General features: G+C 42.9%; 1 protein-coding gene across 1 annotated transcript in view; it reads right to left on the bottom strand.

Annotated features, from left to right (window-relative positions):
* The window catches only part of ENTPD7 (ectonucleoside triphosphate diphosphohydrolase 7), a 244,708-nt gene that overhangs the window by 116,363 nt on the left and 105,705 nt on the right, over positions 1-22,640 (bottom strand). Inside the window, exons 7-8 of the mRNA XM_069239671.1 lie at positions 13,467-13,526; positions 11,035-11,183 (exon numbers count right to left, since the gene is read on the bottom strand). Coding sequence (XP_069095772.1) covers positions 11,035-11,183; positions 13,467-13,526 — 209 coding nt within the window. The remainder of the gene's footprint in view (positions 1-11,034; positions 11,184-13,466; positions 13,527-22,640) is intronic.

Below are 22,640 nucleotides of genomic sequence, written 5' to 3'. Positions count from 1 at the left end.
GTCTATTGTTAACAAAATTTACATTTTAAACCTTTCACTCACCCTTGTGCCAAATCTAACCAGTATGTGTGCATATTTGAGGAACATATGGTTGTGCAGTAGTATTAGTCTTTTCTGTTTTTCTCTGCCAGGGTGTGTATTGATTCTAGGGAAAATCTACCAACTCTAGATATTTTTGTAAACTAGACAGCCAGGGGAGTACAGGGTGGGTGGATTCCCATCAAGTTTTCATACCTAGAGTGCCGTGACTAAAATCACACATCTTCCTTGCATTTCTGTACCATAATCTTCCAGAATCAGAAGGAAACACAAAATTCCTGCCACCCAGTATTTCTTCACTTCCAATACAAACGCTGCCCCAGTTATGTGGCTGGGCCTTGTGCCCGCAACAGGAACGGATCAAACAAACGTCAATAGGAGTCCTCGCAAAGGGACCCTCATTGACATTGGTTTGATTTGTTGTGTCGTAGGCACTAGGCCCAGCCACATGAGTGAGGTACCGTTTTTATCAGAAGACTTGGGGGATGCTGGGTGGAAGGAGATTTGTGGCTCCCCACAGATTACAAAACTTTCCATCACAGAAATGCAAGAAAAATGTGTTTTTAGCCAACTATTGAAGTTTGCAAAGGATTCTGGGTAACAACCTAGTGACAGCCATGGAAGTCACCCAATCCTGGATTCCTCTAGGTGTTTAGTTTAAAAAAATGTATAGGTTTGCCTAGGTGTCAGCTGAGCTAGGCCCACAATCCTCAGCTAGGGAAATTGCAAATAAAGGACCAATTTTCAGTGGCAAAATATAATGTGTCCATGTTGCCTTTTGGGCCATGTCCCATTGCAGGCACTAAGCCTACCTATACCAGTGAGGTACCATTTCTATCAAAAGACTCAAGGGAATGCTGAGTGGAAGGAAGTTTGTGGCTTCCCTCTCCGCTGATTCCAGAACTTTCCATCACATAAATGTAAGGAAAATGTGGGTTTTTTTAGTCAAAGTTTGAGGTTTGCAAAGGTTTCTGCGTAACACAACCTTGTGAGAGCCACGCTAGTCCCCCCATTGTGTATTCCTCTTGGTGTCTAGTTTTTTTAAAAATGTAGCGGTTTGCAAGGTTTCTCCTAGGTGCTGCCTGAGCTAGGGCCCAACATCCACAGGTACGCACACTACAGAAAAAAGGGGTAAATTTTTAATGGGAAACTGTGATGTGTCCATGTTGCCTTTTCGGTCATTTCTTGCTGTAGGCATTAAGCCTACCCAATACAATTCAGGTACCATTTTTATCAGAAGCCTTAGGGAAATGCTGGGTGGAAGCAAGTTTGTGGCTCCCCGCAGAATCCATAACTTTCCATCACATAAAATTAAGAAAAGTGTTTTTTTTATGGAGTCAAAATTTGAGGTTTGCAAAGGATTCTGGGTAACACAACCCTGTGATAGCCACGCTAGTCACCCCAATCTGGATTCTTCTAGGTGTCTATTTAAAAAAATGTAGGTTTGATAGTTTTCCCTAGGTGTTGGCTGAGCTATGTTCCAAAATCCAACTAGGCACATTGCAAAAAATGGTCTGTTTCGAGTGAAAAAATTTCATATGTCCACATTGCGTTTTGATTTCTTGTCACAGGCACTAGGTCAACCCACACAATTGACGTACCATTTTTATTGGGAGACTTAGGGGGACTAAGAATAGTAGAACAAGTGTGATTTCCAAAGAGTATTTCTCTGCAGTTGCACCTTCCAAATGTAAGATAGTATGTACAAAAGAAGTCATTTTGAGAAGCGCCCTTTAATTCACGTTAGTATGAGTACCCACTAATTCAGAGGTGTGCAAATAACCACTGCTTCTAAACTCCATATCTTGTGCCCATTTCGGAAATACATAGGTTTTCTTGATACCTATTTTTCACTATTTATATTTTAGGATATGAATTGCTGTATACCCGGTACACAATGAAAAAACATTGCACAGTGCAGCTGTTATTGTCTCTGGGTACTTTGAATTTTTGCAAATCCATCAAACCCAATACATCCCCGCAAGCAGAAGGGTCTAACAGAAGTAATAATATATTGCTTTTGTAAATCGGCCATAGTGACAAAAAGTTACAAAAGAAAACAAATGCCATTCTTTACCAACTATTTTTCAATATTTTTTTCATTTCAACTCTTAGTTTCTTTGAGAACGCCTTGAAGGATCCACACAAATGACCCCCTGATATATTCAGAATTATGTCTAGTTTTCAGGATTGCTGGTAATAAAAATTAGTTTTCTGAATCAAGTCTGCCTGTACCTGATAGCTGGGAAGATGGTGATTTTATCACCAAAAACCGTTCATTGATGCCATTCGCTGGAAAAAAAGAGACACTCTTTTGCAGCACATTTTCCCAGAATTCGGCTATAGTTTGGCTAATTTCTTGGTCACCTTCAAGGAAATCCACAAACCCTGGGTAGCTTTATAATCCTCTGGATGTTGGAAAATAAATAAGGACACAAATTTGGCATGGAGAGCTTACGTGAGCAAAAAGTAACAGAGGCCTAAGTGCGAACTATCCCAAATAGCCCAAAAACAGGCTTAGCATGAGAGGCTGGGGCGTGGGGGAGAGGAGGCCTAGCAGCAAAGGGGTTAAAATGCAATTTCTTATTTGTTGCTAAAAAGTCTAAACCTTTGTTCACTAAACAAATCCTAATTGGACAAGATATCATGTGTGTCAGTTTCAAGCGGGAGTGCCACTTCAAAATGATGCTTCCGACAAATAAGCTCCAATCAACAGTGTTTGTTTTAAAGCTCTGAAATTTGGAATTATTTCAGGGTCGACAAGACTAGTTTAAATATCACAGGAAACAAAGTAACCACCAGGTTACTACAAGGGAATCATGATCACCCTCAATGCTCAATTTTTCATTCCATAATGCAAATACACACTTACCAAGTGGATTAGGCTTGGTCAGGTCTCAAGTTTGATTACCTATGCAGCATAATGTGTGGGCCAGTGTAGCAGATGGGTGCCGGGGACTCACAGAAGACTGGTGAATATTAGAGATTAGTAGAGTGGTACACTTGCAGTTGAGAGTCCCCAAATGAAGTCTTCATTGTTACACTCAGTGCACCTTTAAATGGGCCAACTGTCCATCTCACGTCTTACATGATATTTTGAGTGCCATTAACAAAATGTGCAATAACAAATATTAATATTTGGATTCAGCCAGGATGAACCCAAACAAAAACTAAAATACATGACTGATGCAATGTAACAAATTATGCTGACAGAAAGCAAATATAAGCTTTAAAAAGGATCATGTTTGCACTGAATTTTAAATTTGCAAAGTGTGCTAACCAGAGAATAATATACATGTACAAAATGATCTGAGTGGGGTATTATCAAAACCTGGACATATGGTAAGTGGAGCAATAAAGATTTAGCATGATTTTCTAAATGGGGCATGATGGAAAACTTAAAAATGTACATAACTAGGCAATATGAAAACCTGCTAAATGAGGCATCATGGTCGTTTAAAACGTTGCAGAGGATCAAGACAAAAAGAAGACTGTAAATAAAGAACAGCTAATGAACTCGACAAGGGGCACTGCAACGTCACAGGAATAATTGCCTCATTAATGACCCAACATTACCATGGCCTACAGCTTTTGAAAATATGTTTAACTGGTTAAATCTCTTCACCTGCGTATTCCTATTTCAAGGTATGGAAACCTCTAGGAGCCACAGATGAACAAGTATTTGCCTACAGATTGAGTTCCTGTATGGTTTCCTAAACAAACAGAATAACGACCCCAAAAAACTCATGTTTACGGCAGCTTGCCTAGTAAATCAAACTTATGAGGCCTACTCCTCAAAGATGTTTGTGCATTTTGAGGGCATAGCAAATACTGAAGTAGGGATTGCTTGTGGATACGCTGTACGTTGTTAATGTCTACCACCGACCTGAAAGTGAAGAAATTGTTTTGTATCGTGCTTCGAGCTGTACAAAAATCCTAAATAAAATTAAAAAAACAATAAAGGAGAAGGGAAAAGTTCACAACACCCAAGAACTTTAAAGCAGTAATGTCTTAGGTCTCCCGTCAGAATGCCAGACACAGGTCTGAATCTTCCATGTGTATATCAGCTGAGCAAACCTGGCTGAATCTTTTAGCTACACAACAGCATAGGCACACAGCAGGCATCAAATCACTCCTGCCTCACTAACTTCGAGGTTTTGCATTTTAATAGTCAATAATTAGTCAAACCATCAATACTGTCTTGCCCCCCCAAAACATCTCAAATTTCCAGTGTCCACTGTTCTCGTCTTCCAACCTAGTTTAGAAACAAATGTTCATAATCCACTATGCATAGAGCATATCATTATTTCTGAATAATAATATTCCCTTCGGGTGTAATAATCAGAGTATATACCTTTGAATTTGAGTGATTTATTTTCAGATGTTATATTAATCTTCACCAAGATGTTACACATTGTGTAGATAGGGTACTAGTCTTGTGAAACTAGTAGAGTTCTACAGTGTTCATTCCAGGTATTTACTACAATTCCCTCTACCATGCACCGAATCCAGAAGAATTACTCCATTTCCAATCAGATGTAATTGTCTGCTTAGCTAATAAAGAATTTATTTTTAGGTACACTATGTTGGATTGCGTTCAAGAGATGTACTACCATCGAAGGTGATGTTTATGCTGTATTTAAGATTTGATACAATCGACAGTCTATCCGATGATGCACGTGTGTACCATCACTCGAATTTTATAAAGCACTTACTTTTCAAACTTTACGTGAGACAACACATATACCGCACCTTGCTGCAGAATAATGAAAATGTCACTTAGCCAGTGTACATCTGTTCGTGGCATCAGTCGCTGAAGATTCACATGTTGTGCATAGCCCGCCATCTGGTGTTGGGTCGGAGTGTTACAAGTTGTTTTTCTTCGAAGAAGTCTTTCGAGTCACGGGACCGAGGGACTCCTCCTCTTTGTCTCCATTGCGCATGGGCGTCGACTCCATCTTCGATTGTTTTCCCCGCAGAGGGTGAGGTAGGAGTTGTTTGTTAGTAATAGTGCCCATGCAATGGAGTGAATAAGTATGTACCTATCTAAGATTTAATATATTTACAAATGTACAAAGTTGAAGCTAACTTCCAAACGGCTACAGGCTCCCAGGGAAGGTGGGTGGGCACATGTGAATCTTCAGCGACTGATGCCACGAACAGATGTACACTGGGTAAGTGACATTTTCAGTTCGATGGCATCTGTCGCTGTAGATACACATGTTGTGCATAGACTAGTAAGCAGTTATCTCCCCAAAAGCGGTGGCTCAGCCTGTAGGAGTGGAAGTAGTCTGAAATAAGGTTCTTAGTACGGCTTGACCTACTGTGGCTTGTTGTGCTGATAGCACGTCTACACAGTAGTGCTTGGTAAATGTGTGAGGCGTAGACCATGTGGCTGCCTTACATATTTTGTGCATTGGAATATTCCCTAGGAAGGCCATGGTAGCGCCTTTCTTTCTGGTTGAGTGTGCCCTTGGTGTAATGGGCAGTTGTCTTTTTGCTTTAAGGTAGCAGATTTGGATGCACTTAACTATCCATCTGGCTATACCCTGTTTCGATATTGGGTTTCCTGCGTGAGGTTTTTGAAATGCAATAAACAGCTGTTTAGTTTTTCTGATGTTTTTAGTTCTGTCGATGTAGTACATTAGTGCTCTTTTGACGTCTAATGTATGTAGTGCCCCTTCAGCTATGGAATCTGGCTGTGGGAAGAACACTGGTAGCTCTACCGTTTGATTTAGGTGGAACGGTGAAATAACCTTTGGCAAAAAATTTAGGATTGGTCCTTAGGACTACTTTATTTTGGTGTAGTTGGATAAAAGGTTCTTGTATTGTAAACGCCTGAATTTCACTTACTCTTCTTAGAGATGTGATGGCGATGAGAAATGCAAATTTCCATGTTAGGAATTGTATTTCGCAAGAGTGCATAGGTTCAAAGGGTGGACCCATGAGTCTTGTTAAGACGATGTTCAGGTTCCATGAAGGAACGGGTGGTGTCCTTGGTGGTAGAATTCTTTTGAGGCCTTCCATAAACGCTTTAATGACAGGTATCCTAAATAGTGAAGTTGAATGGGTAATCTGCAGGTATGCAGATATTGCTGCTAGGTGTATTTTAATAGAAGAGAAGGCCAGGTTCGATTTTTGTAAGTGTAGTAAGTAACCCACTACATCTTTTGGAGATGCGTGTAATGGTTGAATTTGATTATGATGGCAGTAGCAAACAAATCTTTTCCATTTGCTTGCATAGCAGTGTCTAGTGGATGGTCGTCTGGCTTGCTTTATGACTTCCATACATTCTTGTGTGAGGTTTAAGTGTCCGAATTCTAGGATTTCAGGAGCCAGATTGCTAGATTCAGCGATGCTGGGTTTGGATGCCTGATCTGTTGTTTGTGTTGCGTTAACAGATCTGGCCTGTTGGGCAACTTGACGTGGGGTACTACTGATAGGTCTAGCAGTGTTGTGTACCATGGTTGCCTTGCCCACATTGGTGCTATCAGTATGAGTTTGAGTTTGTTTTGACTCAATTTGTTTACTAGATATGGAAGGAGAGGGAGAGGGGGAAAAGCGTACGCAAATATCCCTGACCAGTTCATCCATAGGGCATTGCCTTGAGACTGCCTGTGTGGGTATCTGGATGCGAAGTTTTGGCATTTTGTGTTCTCCTTTGTTGCAAATAAGTCTATTTGAGGTGTTCCCCAACGTTTGAAGTAAGTGTTTAGAATTTGGGGGTGAATTTCCCACTCGTGGACCTGTTGGTGATCTCGAGAGAGATTGTCTGCAAGTTGATTCTGGATCCCTGGAATAAACTGTGCTATTAGGCGAATGTGGTTGTGAATTGCCCATTGCCATATTTTTTGTGCCAGCAGGCACAGCTGTGTCGAGTGTGTCCCCCCCTGTTTGTTTAGATAATACATTGTTGTCCGTTTTGACAAGAATGTATTTGTGAGTTATGATTGGTTGAAATGCTTTTAATGCTTGGAAAACTGCTAGTAGTTCGAGGTGATTTATATGCAGCTTTCTTTGATGTACGTCCCATTGTCCTTGTATGCTGTGGTGATTGAGGTGTGCTCCCCACCCTGTCATGGAAGCATCTGCTGTTATCACGTATTGTGGCACTGGGTCTTGGAAAGGCCGCCCTTTGTTTAAATTTATGTTGTTCCACCATAGAAGCGAGAGGTATGTTAGGCGGTCTATCAACACCAGATCTAGAAGCTGAACCTGTGCTTGAGACCATTGTGATGCTAGGCACTGTTGTAAGGGCCGCATGTGCAACCTTGCGTGTGGGACAATGGCTATGCATGAGGACATCATGCCTAGTAGTTGTAATATCATCTTCGCCTGTATTTTTGGTGTTGGATACATGCGTTGTATAATCTTTTGGAAATTTTGAACCCTTTGTGGACTTGGAGTGGCTATTCCCTTTGTTGTATCTATTGTGGCTCCTAGGTATTGTTGTACCTTGCACAGCAGAATGTGTGATTTTGCATAGTTGATGGTGAAACCGAGTTTGTAGAGGGTTTGTATGACCTGATCTGTGTGGTGTGAGCACCTTGTCAGTGAGTCGGTCTTGATTAGCCAGTCGTCTAGATACGGGAATACGTGTATTTGCTGCCTTCTGATGTGTGCAGCCACTACTGCTAGGCACTTTGTGAAGACTCTTGGTGCAGTTGTTAAACCGAAGGGCAATACTTTGAATTGGTAATGTATTCCTTTGAATACGAACCTTAGGTATTTCCTGTGCGACTGATGTATTGGTATGTGGAAATACGCGTCTTTGAGATCTAAGGTTGTCATGTAATCTTGTTGCTTTAGCAATGGTAACACTTCCTGTAGCGTGACCATGTGAAAGTGTTCTGATTTGATGTATGTGTTTAGTGTTCTGAGGTCTAGGATTGGTCTCAGTGTTTTGTCCTTCTTTGGTATTAGAAAGTACAGTGAGTAAACCCCTGTATTTGTTTGTGTATCTGGTACCAGTTCTATTGCGTTCTTTTGCAGTAATGCTTGAACTTCTATTTCTAGGAGGTCCGAATGTTGTTTTGATATATTTTGTGCCTTTGGTGGTATGTTTGGAGGGATTTGTAGAAATTCTATGCAATAACCATGTTGGATAATTGCTAAGACCCAAGTGTCTGTTGTTATGTTTTCCCACTCTTGGTAATACGGACTTATTCTTCCCCCCACTGGTGTTGTGTGGAGGGGATGAGTGACGTGTGAGTCACTGTTTGTTTGTAGGTGTTTTGGGGCCTTGAAATTTTCCCCTGCTTCTAGGGAATTGTCCCCCTCTGTATTGGCCCCGAAAACCTCCCCTTTGGTACTGTCCCTGGTAGGTGGACGGTGTTGACTGTGAGGTACTGGGTTGTGTGGATTGACCCCGAAACCCCCCTCTAAAGGTTGTCTTGCGGAAGGTGTTGAAAGTGCCTCTGCTCTGCGGGGAGTAGAGTGCGCCCATGGCTTTTGCAGTGTCAGTGTCCTTTTTTAGCTTCTCAATTGCCGTGTCCACTTCAGGTCCGAACAATTGTTGCTCATTGAATGGCATATTGAGCACCGCCTGCTGTATCTCTGGTTTAAAACCAGATGTTCGTAGCCACGTGTGCCTTCGGATGGTTACTGCCGTGTTAACCGTTCTTGCTGCTGTGTCCGCTGCGTCCATAGAGGAGCGTATCTGGTTATTGGAGATGTTTTGGCCCTCCTCAACCACTTGTTTCGCCCTCTTTTGTAGTTCTGTGGGTAGATGCTCAATGAGGTGTTGCATCTCATCCCAGTGGGCTCTGTCATATCGCGCTAGGAGCGCTTGAGAGTTTGCGATGCGCCACTGGTTTGCAGCCTGTACTGCGACCCTTTTACCGGCTGCATCGAACTTTCGGCTTTCCTTATCTGGGGGAGGTGCATCGCCCGATGTGTGGGAGTTTGCTCTCTTGCGAGCCGCCCCTACCACAACCGAATCTGGTGGCAGTTGTGAGGTGATGAAAGCTGGGTCTGAGGGAGGTGCTTTATATTTTTTTTCCACCCTCGGTGTTATTGCCCTACTTTTGACAGGCTCTTTGAATATGTCCTTTGCGTGCCTTAGCATTCCTGGGAGCATAGGCAGGCTTTGGTAGGTGCTATGTGTGGAAGAGAGGGTGTTGAAGAGGAAGTAATCTTCGACAGGCTCCGAGTGTAGAGACACGTTGTGGAACTCTGCTGCTCTAGCCACCACTTGTGAATATGCTGTGCTGTCTTCTGGTGGTGAGGGCTTTGTAGGATACGCCTCAGGACTGTTGTCCGACACTGGGGCGTCGTATAAGTCCCAAGCATCTTGGTCCTGGTCACCTTGGCTTAAGGTGGTGTGAGCCGGTGAATGTGACGGCATCTGTGCTGGTGAAATGGTAGCCACAGGTGGGAGGAGAGGGTGGCGGAGTTACCTTCTTCACCAGTTTTTTTGTGGTGTTTGTTCTTGTTGGAACTCCAGTCTCCTCTTCCTCCTAATAGGGGGAAGGGTGCTTATTTTCCCTGTTCCACTCTGTATAAAAATCCTTTTTTGAGTGTGGTCCACCTCGGTGGATTGTAATTCCTCCTCGAATCTATGCTTTCGCATCTGAGAGGACAGTGATTGTTCCTCTGAATAGGAACCGGTAGCTGGCTCGGTTGCGGGTCGCTTTGGCACCGAAACCATGTCCACGCTCTTTTTCGGCTCCGAGGCGACTTTCCTCTTTTTCGGAGCCGGCCCCTCTCGGCGTCGATCCTCCTCGGTGCCGCTGTCTCTGCGTCGAGCAGCTTCGGCTCCGCTATCTCGGCGTCGATCTTTGCCGGCAGCACTATCTCGGTCCCGAGATGGCTGGGTGCCTGTGTCTCGACCCGAGTCGGACGATCTCAGCACTATTTCGGCCTTCTTCGGTGCCGATGGTCGGTCACCGAGTTTATGGGTTGAGCCATGGCCTGACGGCAGTGGTGTCCCCTGGGCCTTGTTAGTTTTCTTATGTGCTATCTTCGACGTCTTACTCACTGTTTCATGGTCGTCGAATTCGTCCGAGTCCGATTCATGGATCGAGAAGGCTTCTACTTCTTCTTGTTCCTCGAAACCTTGGTGTCCTGTCGGCGTGGACGCCATTTGCAGTCTTCTGGCTCGGCGGTCACGGAGCGTTTTTCGGGACCGGAACGCACGACAGGCCTCACAAGTTTCTTCCCTGTGCTCGGGCGACAGGCACAGGTTACAGACCGAATGTTGGTCTGTATATGGGTATTTGTTGTGGCATTTAGGACAGAAACGGAACGGGGTCCGTTCCATCAGCGTCGATGTCACACGCGGTCGTGCCGACCAGGCCCCGACGGGGGATCGAAAACTACCCCGAAGGGCAACGGAGATGTTATCGTATCGATGCGATGTCGATGCTATCTAACCCGATCCCGAACGCAACAATACCGACGTAATTTTCCGATTTTGAGCTAACTTTCCGTTCCGAAACCCGGAGCGAAAGGAACACGTCCGAACCCGATGGCGGAAAGAAAACAATCGAAGATGGAGTCGACGCCCATGCGCAATGGAGACAAAGAGGAGGAGTCCCTCGGTCCCGTGACTCGAAAGACTTCTTCGAAGAAAAACAACTTGTAACACTCCGACCCAACACCAGATGGCGGGCTATGCACAACATGTGTATCTACAGCGACAGATGCCATCGAACACAAATGTTTACATGGACATACAAAGGAGAGAATGAGAAAGACAGTGCTACATTCATGTGAAAGAGTGTTCAGAGTATATTAGAGAGAGAATACCAAATCTAGTAGACAGATCTAATGGATAATGTAAAGGAGTTCATACCAGATACCTGAGAGAATTGAGTAATGGAGAGAAATCTTACAGGGTATATAAAAGACAAAGTACAGTATATACGAGAGAAAGAGAGAATACCATGTGTAGGATAGACAGCCCACTTTTAGGAGCACTACCTCATCTACACCATGGACATCACTGTTGTACATGACAACAATATGGAGATTATCTGAAGTACACATACATACCTGTTCCGGAGATGTGAAGGTCACGGAGCTTGGAACCTCGTACGCAATCTGAAGAGAGCCCCCACCCATGTCTATCACTCCGACTGTCCTCCTCCGAATTAAAGCATCTTTCTCGGTACCTATTGTGACAGCAACCACAGCATCATCCTCTGAAACCAAAGAGATAAGAATTAGACACTGTCTACGAATAAATGCAGAAGGACTCCTGTTTAAGGCTTAGTGAGTCCACTTCACTGTACCACATGTGGAAGCTCAGGGAAGACCCATGGGTAAAGGCACAATGCAGAGAGAACTGACAGGATATTTGATGCACATTCAACCACAAGGTATGAGCTCTGAGAGGCTGTTGAAATTCTTGTGCTCCCCTACTCAATAAAAATTGTAAGTGGATGCAATGAGTTTAACAAATATTTTTGATTATTTACTCAGCAAGTAGCATTCATACACATTTAACCATCTTAAACTGAAATCTAAAACAACTGAGCTGACAGTTACCCCTTCATCCATTCGGGATTCGTCAAGCACAGACGGAGTTACAATTGTTCAATAAATGAGAAAATTTAAAATTAATTTCATTAAACTCCTGCATTGACACTGTAGGTAAACCCTAAATTACCTTTGTTCCCATACCACCATAGGTTTTATATCTTTCATCTATGCATCAGTGATACTGAAATCTAAACCTAGAACAGAAGAATCAGTGGCCCCGAGGACCAACCTTCAGGAAGCAGCAGTACACTCTGCCAACACATGCATCAGCTACACTGGAGGTCAACAATGAGGCACTATGGACCCAACCCAAGAAACCACGGATCCATTCCATAATTCAGGCATATTGTGAAGCAAAATGAAAGCTAAATATCACAAGATGCAGGAAGCAATTCTGAACATATCACCAAAGCTGTGGCCCGCAGACACCAAGGACAAATATGAACCAAGAACCGTAATATGCAGCTTTGCAAGTACATAAACGGCATATGAAAGGAGTTGGCGCCCATGACTTGATACAGGCACCAGCGACAAACTCTAAGGCACAGGGAGAACAAAAACCTAAACCAAGGCATAGTGGTCATGCGTTAACAGAATCTGTGAAAAAACCCTTATAGATCAACAATAGCAAAAATGGATACTTGTTATAATAACCACTTCCTAGCGCCCACCATTTAACAACACAGAGGACAAAATTCGAGAAACATGAACTGAAGCAGATTTAGAGTCTCAGTATTGGGTATACTGAGTCACAATACCATCTTACACTATTGGCTGCTTTAATAAATAAAGGCTAAAGCCAAGCTGAAATGCCAAAATTAGCTAATGGAGAACCGGACTTGGGTATGCCATGGAAGAGAAAGCTTCATTAATACGGATAGTAGTTGGAGCAAGGATGACCGTGCCAGTACAGTAGCTTTATATTTTAAAAGCTACCAATCACTGGAAAACAAAAATACGTTTGCAGATCATAATAGAAACCCTTTGCACAGTTCACTGCTAATATCGGAGTGTAGCCTCCTTTGGCAGAGGTTAATGATGGATTATCCAAGAGCCAATTACCTATACTGATCAATGTAAGCATAGTGGGTGCAGATAGACCAGAGCCCAGCAACTTACTTGAATTACTTTATATTTCACTTCTCCTGGTCCGTACTATTTCTTAATCAGGTGAATGATTACAAGTAGACGCAATTAAGGAAAGGAGCAACACCCCAGAATGTAAGAGAATAAGGTTACAAAAGAATGCAGTGAAGCCCACATGGCTACTCTCCGGACTTCCCAACTTAAGAGATACTTCAGGAATGTCCCAGCTAGGATAGGTTGTTTGAATGCATAAGAATATCTTCAGGTATGGGTGCCCTCTAACTATCAGAACATTGAAAAAGCCAAGAAGCAAACCATTGTGCAACAAGAAAGTTGGGTAAATCTCTTCCCAACTAATGAAAGATGGTGTAGAGATAGAGAAGGAGCTGTAAATCTTTTGCCTAGAAGGAATTTATCTTACGTCAGGTTATAATGCAGGGTTAGCAAACAGTTTATTACATTAGATAGTTGTGTTTGCAACTACTGAGGAATTCACACAAATCTTCCATTCACAAGTTTTGACATACAAATAAAATCTCTCTGAAATTGTCTCAATAAAGTCATTTTGAAAGAAAAAGAAAAGGAATAGGATGTTAAAAAAAAAAAAACACTAAGCTGACAGAAGACCATGTGTGAGGCTGATAATGTATAAATGGTGTACAGACTGGATTGAAGGGACTCAATGCAGGCTGTTGACAATTTGACATAAAGAGAAAATTTACTCATGATGCAACAAAAAAAGATACAAAAGCAGACACACTCATGAGCCCAAACCATGGATATCCAAAACTACACCTAACATATCTAGAATATGCTGCACAAGAAGTAATATATTCAACTCCACAACTGTTACTTACCATCCTCAATATGATCAAACCGCCCCAACACAAAGTTAATGCTGATCCACGCATACACACCTGAAAATAATAACAGAACACAAATTGGTACTCAAATGACAAAAATACATTCAAAGTTTGAGTAAGTGGCTCTGCATAATGGCAGTCACGTGAATGATATTCCATGATTAAAACAATTACACAAAAATATAACCTTTCCAGCTCCCATAATTACATCATATTCCAGAAACATCGGGATTCTATAACGCAAATCTTGCTGAGGCGCTGGATACTGTTTAAGATCTGGGTCAAGACAGCCTGAAAGTGCACATTTTGATACGGATTAAATCCCCATCTCATTGCTCCTCCATAGACACTATTACAGATTTTTTTTTTTTACAGTGCTTATGTCGATTTCAGATCACTGTATCTGTTGGATGGACAATAAATGGTTAAAAGAGAAGAAACGGTGGTGAATGGAACCATACCCCGAAGCTTGGAAATTACATTGTGTATGCTGGTGTTGACAAGCCTCTTTTAAGCTCCAGATATTATTTGAGGAATTCAGTTTTCTTATGTACACAGAGTTGAGCTTTGTGTGTAAAGGGGTTCTACAAAACATTCGGATTGCTTTTTCGGGGCTCAGCTGAGATATCTGGTGGGCTTGTGAGAGCAGAACACCTGTAGAGCCAACAAGTTAATTGTGTGGCAAGGGTGTTATGAAGGCAGAAGGCTGGTGCCAGTCCAGGAGCAGGTGGGCGAGTGCCAAATTACACATTTAGAAAACAATTCCACACTTAGAAGTTAACTTGTGTGTAAGTACTGAAATGTGCTTTGTGTTACCTACTGCTGCAAAAGAATGTCATACTGAAAGGCAGCACAGTAGGTCAAGGGGGTAACACAACCATTTGTTAACTGCTTTAGGACTGGAGGGCACAGTTTCTTCATCAAATATAGAAAATGTTTGAATATCTTTATTGGCACAATTTTGGACAAAGTTCAATACCACAAAACGCTGGTTATGCCCACATATCAAATCATCTTTTTCCTGTTCGGAAACATGAACATTAAGTTCATTGTGTGGCAATGGTGCAAAAAAACAGCAAATGCAGAATCGCCACATATTGAGGCACAAGGGAATCAACACTGAGCACAAAAAGCACACACATAACCAGAAGTGTCTCTTCGTAGTGAATAATGAGCTTCTGTCTTACCTTTGAGTGATACATTGAGCGTGAAGCAGTATGAACCAGTCTTAAGGATAGTGGGGAGGGTAAACCAACATACAACAAGCACAATGGCATTACATAGAGCAGCACTGCATGAAGGCCAAATACTTCTGAGTCAGTACAGCCATTGTCTTTATAAAAAGGGAGGGAAACTCAGACAGAATTCTTAATTTGGTAGATGACAGCTTTGGGGAAGGGCACCCTGACTGACAAGCAGGATTAGAAAGTAGCCCGGGTATAATCCTCCTCTGCAGCAGATTCCCTTGTACTGTGGTTCAAGGTGATAAAGGAGCTATACACATGTTACCTATAGTGCTGGTGAATCATACCGTTTCCATAAAACTATTAGAATTGAATGGCGACTGACAGAAGATATGTGTGTGTGTTTCAGAAATTCATGTGACAAGTGTCAAGTGTATGAAACAGAAAGTTTCTGACCTGTAAGTGTAGTTTTTCTGCTTGAAGATTTTCTGGATTCACATGTTGTGCATTATTCCACCATCTAGTGGCTGGGTCCGGATTATCTACTATTTCTCCTCCTAAAAGATTTTTGTCCGTCTTCTTTTTCGAACTTTGTTTTGCAGTTGTTGGGCGTCGGCAGCAGTACCATTTGGTATTTTGTTGTGACGTTGTTGCACTTCCTCTGGATGGCTCCACCCCAATTCACCATCTTCATATTTTCTTTTTCTTCTTCTTTTTCCATCTTCACCAATAGGTAAGAAACTTTCTGTTTTGCAGTGTGAATCTTTTCTGGATTCACATGCTGTGCATTGATTTTAAAGCTGTTTTCCTTTATTGTGGTGGCTGGGTTGAAGATGGACACTGACTCGAAAATAAATGTCTTAACACTCTTTGTCCTACCTGAGTTTCTTTACCAATCTGTATGTCAATACAATAATGTTTGGTAAAAGAATGCACTGAAGTCAAAGTTGCTGACATGCTGATTTCTTGTAACGGTGTGTTGGACATAAAAGCTATTTTGCACCCTTCTTCCATCTACTGGAACCCTACGCAAGGCTTTCCCTGTATTTTTGTGGCACAATTGGATCACTTGTGCGAGCCATCATGAAATCATGTACTTTGATACGGCCTTCCCCCTAAGCTTTTTGGAGAAAGCAACAAACAATTGCTGAGATTTCCTAAAATGTTTACTTCTCTCCATATAATACATGATGAAACGCCTTGTATTCATTGCATGTAGGCTTCTTTCTGCATGCGTTTTTGGGTTTTGAGAGAAACTTGGTATTTGAATAGATTGATTAATATGAAATAGAGAGACCACCTTTGGTAGGAAATGAGGGTCTTTTCTCATGATAATCATGTCTTTATGTACCTGGCACTAGGGTTCTTGAATAGTGAGCACCTGTAACTTACTTACTCTACGTAAGGAAGTAATTGCCGTCTTTAACATTAACATTTGCAAAGTTGCTTTGTGTAACTGCTCAAATGGTTTACACATGAGTTGAGTAAGAACTAGATTTAGGTTTCATGTCGGTGCTGGAACCCTCCTTGAAGGTGCTATCCTTTTTGCTCTTTCGAAGAATCATTTCACCACTAGAGATTTGAAAAATCTTTTTCCCATTTGACCTCCTGTATAAGCCACTATCGCAGTCAGATGAACTTTTAAAGAAACATTAGTAAATCCTTCTTATATTAACAGAGATAAATATTTTAGGACTGTTCTCTCAGTGGTAATTTTTTACATAAATTGTTCATTTTACAGCATATTGTAAATCTTTTCCAGTTTGCCATATAACATTTGCTTGTTACAGGTTTTCTGGCATCTCTTAAAACTGCTAACATGTCTTCTGGTAGTTTCAAATGCCCAAATTCTAGGTCTTCAGGAGCCATGCTGCTAATTTGAAATAATCTGGCTCTGGATGTATGCTAGACCTGGCAATTTTTGGCGTGTTTCCCCTGTCTTTTTGCCTTCTGTCCTTCAGTTTTTATGGTATGCTTGACTTGGTTTTTGCTGGTTTATTGTCTCTGCGCACTTTACCACTGCAGATCAGTGCTAAAGTGCCAGTGCTCCCTGTGTAAATTGTATTGGTGATTGGTTTACCCATGATTGGCATATTTGATTTACTAGTAAGTCCCTAGTAAAGTGCACTGTGTGCGCCCAGGGCCTGTAAAACAAGTGCTACTAGCGGGTTTGCAGTACTGATTGTGCCACCTACATGAGTAGCCTATAAACATGTAGTGTGTGTGGGGTCGTGCACTGCCAATTCGGCCTGGCAAGTGTGTACACTTGCCAGGCCCAAACCTTTCCTGTTACTACATGTATGTCACCCCTAAGGCAGGCCCTAGGTAGCTCAATGGGAAGGATGAAGTGTATTAAAAAAAGAGGACATGTAATGGTATGTTTTACATGTCCTGATAGTGAAAAACGAATTTGGCGGTATTTCACTATTGCAAGGCCTATCTCTCCCATAGGTTAACATGGGGACGGCCTTTAAATGACTCAAGTGCAGTTTCCCATTGGGAGCAGATAGAGCTTCGGAGTTTGGGATCTCAACTCACAATTTAAAAATACATTTTTTGGTAAAGTTGGTTTTTAGATTGTCAGTTTGAAAATGGCACTTTTAGAAAGTAGACCTTCTATTTCTTAACCATTCTGTGCCTCTGCCTGCTTGTGGAATCCACGTCTTGGTAAGACTGACAGTTGGGCTGTTTGTGAATTCCCTCTAGACAGTGACACAAAGGGAGCTGCGGAGAGTCCTGCATAGCCAGATGAGACTCCTGGGCTAGAGTAGAGATGGAGGAGCTGACACCTACACCTGAATGGGCTGTGCCTGTCCACACATAATGCAGTCTCCGACTCGCTGGTGTGTGTCTGGGACCAGGCCTGGGCAAGGCAGGATCTTGTCAACAACAGAGACTTTCTTTTGAAGCTTGCCTACTTCAAAGGCAGAGATAGGTATAAGTTGTGGGCTCAAAACCCCGGACTTGCAGAACACGTCTGGATAAAGAGGATACTCTTATCAAGGAGAGAGCTGAAGAGCTGGAGGAGGAGTACTGCCCCTTTGCTGTGTGTGCTTTGCTGGGTTGGCCTGCAGTTGCTGCTTCTGCCTTAAAGAGGACAAAGACTGGACTTGGCAGAGTTTTATGCTTGTGAAGTTTCTCCAAGAGCTTGAAATAGAGCTTGCCTTCTGTTGGAAGTTTCAGGGAGATCAAAGACTTCAAGTTCTTGTGCCTACAGCACTGGGAACTGTGGGTTTTGTGCTGCAACAGAAGAAAAACCACCACAATGCCGTCAACGATGCAAACAACTGCACCGTGATCCGACGATGCCGTACGGAGCTGTGTCCCGCTTCCCACCGCAACTTTGGTCTCACCGCCGCCGGCATCTGATGCCATCACCAAGCTGCTGCTTGCACCGTGACCTAAGGGCCCTGCACTCCGCATCGCCCTACTCACATCGCAGCCTCGGTATCCCTGATAATGCCGCTCTATGCTGATGCCTCTGCCTTCACTGTGGCCTGAGGACACTGCTTGTGAAGTACACAATCCACCGTCCCGTCCCGCACCGCAGCCCCAGTACACTGACGTCATTGCCATCGACTCCAGCTTCGTCAATAGACACCCCTGCCTGCACCACAACCAGTGGGCGCCACACGGAGCCTGCCCGGTGTTGTGCCGCTGTCTTGGGCCTACCGACAACAACACTTCAGCAATGCCGCCACCACTGCATGCACTGCAACCTGCAGACACCGCATGTCACGCCGCTCCACTTCACACAGCAGTCCTGGTCTCACAGACGCAGCAGGGCGCTGTCACCAAGCCAGTGCCTGCATCATGACCTGTGGCATTGCACGTTGCATCGTCCCACTTCGCAACGCAGCCCGACGCCATCCAAACAGGTGCTCCTGACTTAATCATAAGCCTGGAGTTTGATCTGCAATGCATGCAACTTCAAGGGCCCAACGACTCCTGCACCGATCTCTGAAACTGACACCCACCAATGCCAGCAACACTGCTCTCCAGATCTCATCGCAAGGATTACAATGCCCTGTGTTTCCAAGGTACTGTTTGCGGGTCTTCCCAACACCATGGCTGGCCACCGACCCCATGGTCGGCCTGAACTGTAGGATTTGTTGTTCGCAATGCTGTGATAGCCTCTGACAGTACTATCGGCTTCAAGGAAATGTATTTTTAAGTAATTCTTGTAAAATTCATATTTTTATTACTGTAAGTTGGATTTTTCTTGTTTTGGTCTTGTTTTACACAGATAAATATTGGCTAGGTTTCTAAAATTGGTGTGGTGTCCTCTTGTAGTGTTTTCACTGTATTACTTATTGTGTGTCATGTGCAAATTCTTTACACATTGCTTCTGAGATAGGCCTGACTGCTTGTGCCAAGCTACCATGGGGGTGAGCAGGAGTTATCTGAGCTGTGCATGTCCCTTACTCTAACTAGAGTGAGGCTTCCAACTTGGACAGGGTGTAAACCGACTGCCAAGTAGAGACCCCATTTCTAACAATGTACAACTTTGACTTTCCCCAGAGATAGCAAGTCTGGTCTTTTTTTTGCAGGCGGTATATATTCCTCTGCGCTAACTCTATCAGCTCTGACTACCAGGTTTGTCTTGCCCATTGTGGCACTATTAAAATTAACGTCATGTAGCTCCTCTTGCATTTGTTGATTACTCTGTACAGTAGGGGGGAATTGGTGGTAAAGCACAGGCAAATGTTCCTGACCAGTGTATCGAAAGGGCATTCTCCTGAGATTGCCGGTGTGGGAGTTTGGATGCAAGGTTTTGGCATTGTAGGAGTCAGTTGCAGAAATAGTCCTCCCTGAGTAATGTTTTTCATGTTCAACCACACCATTTCCTCCTGAACCTTCTGTGTGATAACCACTAGACCTTCCCAACTCTCCGTCACTTGAGACCATTGATTCTGAAGCCATTCTTGGATTGGTCTCAGTTGTAGTCTTACATGTGGGATTAATGGAATGCAAGATGCAATCTTTCCTAATACTTTCCCCACCATCCTCGCTGTCAGAGTTTGACCCCTCTGGTAACAGAGAGTTTCTTCCAACAGGGACTGGTTATTTCTCTCACTGGGGAATGTTCTTGCTTGAATGGACTTCAGTCTTGCTCCCAAAACACCTTCTCTTGTTCTAGTTCTGTTGATGACTTCTCTCTAGAAAAAACCCTACAGTGTTTGATATTTTCATTACATTTGAAATGTCCTGATTGCATTTTTGATAAGAGTGATCTCACCAACCAGTCATCTAGGTAAGGATACACATGTATCCTTCTGTTGAGGTGTGCTGCAACCACTGCTAAACATTTTGTGTACACCCTTGGTGCTGATTTTACCCCAAGGGCCAGGATTTTGAATTGTTAATGTTTGTTGTTGACTACAAACCGTAGATATTTTTTGTTTTTTTGCGTCCATTGGGATGTGCAAGAAAGCATCCCTTAAGTCTATAGTTGCAATATAATCCCCTTTTTGAAGTTGAGGGATAACTTCCTCTAAGGTTGTCATTTTGAATTTTATGAATTTGTTGATATATCTGAGGTCTTGAATTGGACGCAAAGAGCTGTACACTTCTGGAATTAGGAAATATGTTGAGTAATTTCCCTTCTTGGTTTATTGCTTTGGCACTTTTTCTATAGTTTGCTTGTCTAACAACTCTTTGACTTCCTTTAGGAGGCAATTTTATTTTTTTTCTTTCAAATTAATTATTTTTTTTGGTCTTCTTGGTGGTGGAAGTTTTAGTAGTTCTATGCAATATCCATGTTTTATTATATTTAGGATCCATTTGTCTGAAGTTATTTTCCCCCACTCCTGGAGAACAAAATTAATTATTCAACCCACCAGTGAATTGTGATGTCTTTTTGTTTAGATGATGTTGGAGTTTGTTGTCTTCATGACTGGTGCTGCAGTACAGTCATTTATTTGCTGGTGCTGAACTTCATCTTCCTGATTGACCTTTGACTCTAGCTCTCCCCTAAATGTATTTATTCCTTCGGGTTCGTAGTGCCAGCCTTGTTGCAAGAGTACTGAATGTGCGCTCCCCTGGAAGCCCTTTTGAGTACTCCCCGTCTGAAAGGTACCACTTGAGGCTGGTCTTCTTGATGAAAAGGATCACCTCTGAAAACTCCCTTGAAACTGCAAAGTTCCCATACGTGTTGAAGTCTTGTTGCCTCTTTTTAATAGGTTTAGGCAACCATCCACTCGATTTCCGAATAACTGCTGGCCACTGAAAGGGGTATTTATGTTTGCTTGACCTTCTGATTTGAAGCCGAAATTTGTAACCACGATTGTCTCCTCAATGTAACCTACATCATGAGTTGGTGGTTAGATGTATCTGTAGCATCTAATGCAGATTTTAAGCAGGTGTTTGCAATGCTCTTGCCACTGTCAACCAGATGTGCTGCTCTCTTTATATTGTTCAGGGAGGTGCTACATCAACTCTTGTATCTCATCCCAGTGTTGATAGATGTGTCCATTTAAAAGAGCTTTTGAATTAACAATGCGCCATTGGTTCGCTGCACTGCTTTCTATTCTTGTCCCCATGAGCTCCATCTTCTTGCTCTCTTTGTCTGGGGGTGGTCCTGCGGTTGAAGGAACATTTGCTCTTTTCCTTGCTGTTGCCATGATTAAGGAGTCTGCTAGAATCATTCCCTTTATGTATTGAGGATCCTTAGAGGAGAACTTATATTTTTCACAGCTCTGGGTGTTACGGCTCTACATGCATCTGGCTCCTTAAATGCTTCCCTGCCCTGGTCCAATACACTAGGAAGAATAGGCAGATATTGATTTTTGTTTGTGTTGGTTGTAGAGTTTCAAGGAGAAAGCACAACTGTGGTTTATCTTCCTCCAATTGGATGTTAAATCTGTCTGCCGCATTTTTTATAACCAGATTGTATTCCTTTGGGATCGTTTTGACGGAAAAGAGTCAACCTCTTCTTTGGGGGAACCTCCTTCCAGGTCTTTCCATTACCTCTCCCCCATACTCTCCTTCTGAAGGCTGAAAATAACCTTGGCCTTCCTTCTCCTCGTACTATATCTCCTCCTTCTCTTCTCGAGGCTACGGTCTGTGAGGGGGTGAATTTCCTCCACCTCCTGTTCATGGATTTCTTTCGACGTTGAAGTTTTCTGAGGTATTCTGAAGGCTTTAAGACTTTAGTGGAATTCCTTCTTCTGGATGAGTGTGGCCATTTCGGCTTCGAGCCTCATCCTTTTATTCTCCATTTCAGGTGCTCGTTCTTCGGGGCTTGTTGTGATGCATTTCCTTTTCAACATTGATGTTGAAGCCTCTTTGCAGCTCATGTGGGCCTTGACTGCCTTGAATAAGGAAGCAGTGTCTTTTGCCTCCTATTCTTTCCACAGCTCATGCCTTTTGAGCCTTTATCTCCACCAGACATTTTAGACACTGAGGCTCCCTTTTGATTCAGTAAGTCTGATTTTTTCGACTAGAGAGATTTAGTAGAGGCCTGAGGTTCTCTTACTTCCTTGTGGCTTTTCTTCAGCACCTCCTCTCCTATACCCACAATGTTCTGATCACCTCTGAAGCTCACCTTTGGCGCCCTTGGCATTGTTTTCATCATTGTCACCGGAAAGGCCCAGATCGCTTAAAGATGGTGGCGATTTTTTTCCCCTCCAGTGTATGGTGTGCCATTCTTTATATCTCACCCTCAGCGTTTTCAACACAAATACTGTGCAGGCAATACATTCCTCACTCCGGTGATCGACTGGAAGGCAAAAATTGCACAATGCATGTTTGTCCTTCTGGGTATACCTATGGTAACAATATTTACAGAAGAGAAACAGTCTTTTTCATCACGCCATGCGGGAGCCCTTCTGTTCAGGCATTCTCGGCGATCTGCTAGTGGAAAAAAACTGAAACTCCTTGGACTCACTTCATGTGCTTCTTTCTGTAATAGCTCCTACTTTGCTAACTTTCTGATTTTTCTGCAATTCTTCGAAGTTCCTCGTTATGCAGGAGACGTCTTCAT

The sequence above is a fragment of the Pleurodeles waltl genome, chromosome 6 (genome assembly GCF_031143425.1).
Source record: "Pleurodeles waltl isolate 20211129_DDA chromosome 6, aPleWal1.hap1.20221129, whole genome shotgun sequence".
In the NCBI taxonomy this organism is placed as follows: Eukaryota; Metazoa; Chordata; class Amphibia; order Caudata; family Salamandridae; genus Pleurodeles; species Pleurodeles waltl.
The sequence above is the reverse complement of the archived record's forward strand: the minus strand, read 5'-3'. Positions and strand labels throughout refer to the sequence as shown.